At 40.5% G+C, this 6,441-nt stretch overlaps 1 protein-coding gene across 1 annotated transcript in view; it reads left to right on the forward strand.

Moving 5' to 3' along the window:
• The window catches only part of LOC102847552 (nucleoside diphosphate kinase B-like), an 83,510-nt gene extending 82,118 nt beyond the window's left edge, over positions 1-1,392 (forward strand). Inside the window, exon 2 of the mRNA XM_006899424.1 lies at positions 823-1,392. Coding sequence (XP_006899486.1) covers positions 823-1,392 — 570 coding nt within the window. The remainder of the gene's footprint in view (positions 1-822) is intronic.
• The last annotated feature ends 5,049 nt before the right edge of the window (positions 1,393-6,441 follow it).

Raw genomic sequence — 6,441 nt, forward strand, 5'->3', positions numbered from 1 at the left:
AATTTGAAGACCAAAGTCACCTCATTCAGGCCATGGTCTTCTCGATTGCATGTTATGCTTAAGAGAGCTGGACAATGAATAAGGATGACAGAAGAATTGATGTCTTTAAGTTGTTGGATGGTGGAGAAGAGTACTGAACAGACAGCCAAAAAACCAAACAGATACGTCCTGGAAAAGGTGTGGCCAGCGAGTTCCTTGGAGGTAAGAATGACCAAACTTTGTCTTTCATACTTTGGACATAGAGCTAGTGGAGGCTATTCCTTGGAAAGATGGAGGGGAGCGAAGGAGAGGAAGACCCCCCCCCAAGAGGTAGGTTGACACTAGGACTTCAGATGTGATGAGGATGACACAGGATAGAGCAGGTTTCAAAGTGGCTGTTCAAAATAAAGTCACTCTAAGTTGTACTATCCTGACAACATCTAACAATAACAACATATTTATCTTATTAATTATTTTTTAAAAGATGAAGGTAGCTGTGAGTGGAATACTTGTTCTTATTCCAACCCTCAGCAATATTCTTTCTCAGCTTTTTTTTTTTAAACTACAGGTAGTAATTTTAAAGAGAGAGCTGGTAGCATCATCTCTAGAGAGTTGTGCTGCTAACCCGAAGGCTCTGCCAGTTTAAATTCACCAGCATCTCCTTGGCAGAAAGACAATCTTCTTGCGCAATTCACATCTTCAGGAACCTGCTGGAGGATCAACTATGAGTTGGTGGTTCTGATTTGATGCTAAGGAACTGGGATGAGTTGAATCACTTAAAATTTTGGTGTTACACTTTTATGATTTTTTTGTGGAAAATACATGTATTTTTAAATACAAAAGGCGGCATGCTGGCCCAGGCCCGGGATCTGGAGCCGTGAGCTCCGATCGGGACCGGTCTGTGCCTGTGGGGCCCTGACAAGCCCTCTCGCTAGCAGCACCACGGCCAACAGTGAGCGCACCTTCGTCGCCATCAAGCAGGACATCAAACCGGACGGCATGCAGCGCGGCCTGGTGGGCGATATCTTCAAACGCTTTGAGCAGAAAGGATTCCGCCTTGTGGCCATGAAGCTCCTTCAGGCCTCTGAGGAGCATCTGACGCAACACTACATGGACCTGAAAGACTGCCCATTCTTCCCGGGGCTGGGGAAGTACATGAACTCGGGACCAATTGTGGCCATGGTCTGGGAGGGGCTGAATGTAGTGAAGACCTGGCGAGTGATGCTTGGAGAGACCAACCCAGCAGATTCTAAACCAGGCACTATTCGTGGGGACTTCTGTATTCAAGTTGGCAGAAACATCATCCACGGCAGTGATTCAGTAAAAAGTGCCGAGAAAGAAATCAGTCTGTGGTTTAAGCCAGAGGAATTGGTTGACTACAAGCCTTGTGCCAATGACTGGACCTATGATTAAGAGGTGGACGACAGAAGCGTCCTCCTGGTTTGAGACTGCTCCGTGTGCTCCTGTACACAGCTCTTCATTCCAAGCTTGGAAATGGGAGGGCTGAGGATCTTTTTCTAAAGCACATCTACCAATAAAGCCTTTGGAAACTGGAAAACAAACAAACAAACAAACAAAGGCGGCATGCTGCTCTTGTTGTTCTGAACTTTCCGTTTTTCCATTTGAGGAGTCCTGGTGGTGTAGCTCATAGTGTGTTGCATTGCTCACAAAAAGGCTTCATGTTTCCAGAGGCTTAAACCCACCAGGAGCTCTAAGTGATACAAGGGGAGAAGTTTCCTCCTTTTAAATGTATATCCTTGGAAGCTTGATAGAAGATCAGTTATTAGTAGAACCAACTCAGAGTTAACGTGTAATATCACCTAGATATTTTTTCCGTATTAGTATATAGTTCTACCTTACTTAAAAGTAGGTTCACAGTAAGTAATCCATTGAATAAATGACTGTAGATAATTTGAACAATTCCCAGTTGTTGGACCCTTAAATTTAAGGAGCAAAATAGGATAATGACTGCCTAGAGGCAATCTCTGACTTAAGTGTCCTCACTCACACTCCACACTCCACACAATTTCAAGGTGACTACTTACACTGGAAAATCTACTGTGAAGAACCTCTCTATAGTGCTAAAGAGCCAGTGCCCTTGACCCAAGCCATGACACTTTCAATTGCTTCGCATGTCTCTAGAAGTTGGACCATGAGTGAGGAAAATCGAAAGAGAATCTATGACTTTGAATTACAATGTTAGCAAAGAGTGTGGAGTATACCTTGGGCTGCCAAAAGACAAACCTATGTTGGAGGAAGTGTCACTAGAGTGTTCCTTAGAGGCAAAGATGGTAAAATTCACATACTTTGGGTATGTTGCCCTGAGAGTTCAGTCCTTGGAAGGAGACATTGTTCTTGGAAAAGCAAAGTGCCATTAAAGATTTTTAACAAGATGGATTGACAGTGCATACAGTGACCATAACAATGGGACAAGTATGGCAGAGATTGTGAGGATGATATGTGAAAGGGCAAGGTTCCAGTCTGTTGTTCACAGGGTCATTATGAGTCTTAACAGCTTGACAGGCATCTAACAACAACAACAAGAAGATATTCTAATAGGAACCTCACTTCATCAGAAGCCTCTTTCTCCCTCATGTCCACCTGCCTAAGTCAGGCACCTCTCATATCTGTGGCTCCTGATATGTCATTCCTGCCTCTCCTAGCAATCCTTTGGACAATAGCAATTCCCTCATCTTGTGACATTTTTGGTTGTTGTCATTATTTTCTAATATAAAAAGATTTCAGTGAAAAATCTCATGCATGTTTAATTTCCCATATATGCAATTGTAGGCTAGATTTCCAGAAATGGGACTAATGGACCGAAGGGCAAGTAATTGCAATTATGCCAGATGGAGCCAAAATTCCTTTCACAGGCAGTGAGCTATTTCAGACTCTCACCAGCAGTGTGTGAGAGAACCCATGGGCTCAGCTGAGTAATGGACTGTTGCACATTTTTGCATTCCAGCTAATATGATAAATAACTAGTTTCCTTACTGTTGTTGCACAGAGAGCAGTGGTCATTCAGTAGTAGACTTTTCACCTTCCATATGTGAGACCTGGGTTTGCTTTCTTGTCAATGTACCTCAGAAGCTGCTGCTACTCATCTATCATTGGTCTTTTGTGTGTTGCTTTGAGGTTGAACAAGGATCTGTGGTGCTGTAGTGATTAAATGCTCAGTTGCTAACTGAAAGATTGGAACCCACTAGCTGTTCAAAGGAAGAGCTCTGATGACATAATCACGACAGAGTTGCGCTGTTAACTCAAAGATAGGATTTCTTTGGTGGTTTGAATCCACCAGCTGATCTGGGGGAGAAAGATGAACAATCTCCTCATGTGATTTAAAGCCTCAGAAATCCTGTGGTAGGGTCAGCTACGAGTCTGTTATGACCCTGTAGCTGTGAGTGAGTGAAAGCTGATGTACGGGAAAGAGTGGGGTGGGGTAACATGCTGCTGTAAAGGTTATAACTTTGAAAATTATATAAGGCAGTCCTATTTTCCCTTTTGGCTCTCTGTGAGTCTCAGAGATATCATTACTAACTTCAGATGGATATTAGTTGAAAATAAAGAATAGCAGAAGGATGTCTATTTGTATTTTGCAAAGGCATTTTACTGTGTGAATCAAAACAAATTATGTCTAAAATAGAGAAGAGTGGAAATCTGAGAACAATTAATTGAACTCAGGTGAAACCTATATCTAGACCAACAGGCTTTTCTTTGTACAGAGCAAGAGAATATGGTTTTAAATCAAGAAAGGTATGTATCAGGATTGTATCCTTCTTCCATACCTATTCAACCTGTATACTGAGCAAATAATTTAAGAAGCTGGATTGTATGAAGAATAATACAGGCCTCAGGATTGGAGGAAGACTCATTGACAATCTGTGTTTTGTAGATGAAAAACCTTTGCTTGCTGTAAGTGATGAGGACTTGAAAGGTTTTCTGCAGAATATCAAAGACTACAGTTTTCAATATCCAACATAAAGAAGACAAGAATCCTCATTACTGAGCCGATATATAATAACATCATGATAGATTGAGAAAATGTTGAAGTTGTCAACAATTTCATCTTGCTTGGATCACAATCAACACCTTTGGTACCAGCAGTCAAGAAGTCAAAAGATGTGCTACATAAAAAAAAAAATAATATGCTGACACAAACCTGTCCAAAGTGCTAAAAAAGCAATGGTATCAGTTTAAAACCAAGGTGCACTTGATTTAAGCTGTTGTCTATTGAATTACTCGCTATGCATCTGAAAGTTGAACAATGACTAAAGATGACAGAAGGGTACTGAATACTCCATGTACTGCCAAAAGAATAAGCAAATATGTCTTTGAGAAAGTGCAACCAAAATGCTTCTTAGAAGCAAAGATGGTAAAAACTTGTTTTGCATATTTTGAGCATGCTGTTAGGACAGACTAGTTCTTGAAAAGGACGTCATTCTTGGAAAGGTGGAGGGTCAATGAAAGAAAAGAAGATCCTCACACAGCTTCTTTATCTATTTGTTTTTTGATGAAATATGGTATAAAATGGGTGACCCTGGGGAACATTATGCTGAATGAAATATTTCAGTCTCAAAAGGACAAATACTGCTTTAAAGAGGGACTGACACTGGAGTTGGGGGAAACTAAGAAGGAATAAATAAAGAATAATGCATTGAAACAGATAAGGGAGAGAACTGTTTAGGAGGAATATATGATTAGGTATTATTGTCATGACATGAGTCCAGAATGAAAACTGCATAGTGGAGTGGACTGGGGAGGGAGGGAATGTATAACAATGAAAGAATTATTTATTTATTTTACTTTTCAAAGAGAAAAGTGAACTGGAGGGGAGGGGTGAACAGGAAGGAAAGTGTGTAACAATGAATAAATGGAAATCCAAAGTCTCTGTAAACGTTCATTAGAATACAAAAAAATTTAAAAGAACCAACTAGGGTACAAAAAAATAGAAAGAAGTCTATCTTTAAAATATTATCATTTTATAGACAGAATTTTCATTATTTTATATATAATTGGCCCCATGGTCCTCCTGAAATGTATCAAGTGTCATAAATTGATATAGCCACAAAACTACTGGCCATTGTTAATGGTGAAACTATTACTGTTATCCATTGCTTCAATCAGCTTTATGTATTGTTGATTCAAGTGGTTCAAATCCATCAGCTGCTCCATGGGAGAAAGGTAGGAAATCCCCTCCCACACCATACTGTTTACTGCCTCTGAAAGCCCACTGAAAGGTCAGCTATGAGCTGGTTCTCATCTGACAGCACACAACTTTTAAGTTTATAAGTAAGTGGTGAAAAGATTGAGATAGTTAACAACTTGCTTGCTTGGCTCCACAACCAACAATCTTAGTACCAGTAGCCAGTATATCAAAACATGAACTGCATTAGGAAAGTCTGCTGTCAAGGACCTCTCCAGAGTACTGAAGAGCAATGATGTCAGTCTGGAGACTAAGGTGAGCCTGATCTAGGTCATGGCCGTTGCAATCACTCCTATGTGTCAAAGAGCTGGTCAATGACTAGGGATGATAGAAGGAGAATTGATGCCTTTGAACTCTGGTGTTGAAGAAGAGTATTAAATATACTATGGACTGCCAGGAGAACAAACAGGTTCATCCTAGAGAGGATGAGACCAGGCTGCTCCTTGGAGGCAAGAATTCTGGAGCTTTGTCTGACATACTTTGGACATGTTGGAAGGAAGAGACATCATGCCTGGGAGGGTAGGACAGTACAAGAAAGGAAGACCCTTGATGACATGGATTGACTCAGTTACTGGGGTAATGGGGGTAGATGGGTCAGAGATAAAGAAGTTGGTTTAGGATACAGCAGGGTTCAGAGCTGTTGTACAAAGGGTCGCTATGAGTCACAAGTGACTCGATGGCACATAACAAAAACAATAATTATTAATCCACATTATGGACTTTACAATTTGATTTTAAATTTGCTGTGTCATTGAAAAGAACCAGAATTTTTAACTTAAGGAAAGAGGAATGTAATAATTCATATCAGTTTCACTCACCTAAGAGAAAAAATTTGAATCTAATCTTATTTTCTTTCTTTAAATTACACTAGTTTATTTGCAAAATTTGAATACATTGTTTTCCAGAACAGATTCTTCCACTTTCCTTCACCCCTCCACCCATCAAATTGTACAACTTTATGATTAATCCCGCCCTGCACATCCTCTTCCCTCTGCTTCCACCCTTCCCTCAATCTTATTTTCATATGAAAAAATTAATATGTACACATATATACACCAATCATAACACATACATACACATTTATTGCCATTGTTAGAACCTGTTGAATTGTCTCTGTCTGGAGCGACTGTGTGTACAAAAGAATGAAACGCTGCCCAGTCCTGCACCATCTTCACAATCTCTGTCAGGCTTGATTGAGTTCACAGACGCAGTCACTGCAGCCATCCAGCTTGAGGCTCTTCCTCTCTTCCAGACTATTA

This window comes from Elephantulus edwardii, unplaced genomic scaffold (genome assembly GCF_000299155.1).
Source record: "Elephantulus edwardii isolate Elephantulus edwardi_28Jun2011 unplaced genomic scaffold, EleEdw1.0 scaffold00256, whole genome shotgun sequence".
Lineage (NCBI taxonomy): Eukaryota > Metazoa > Chordata > Mammalia > Macroscelidea > Macroscelididae > Elephantulus > Elephantulus edwardii.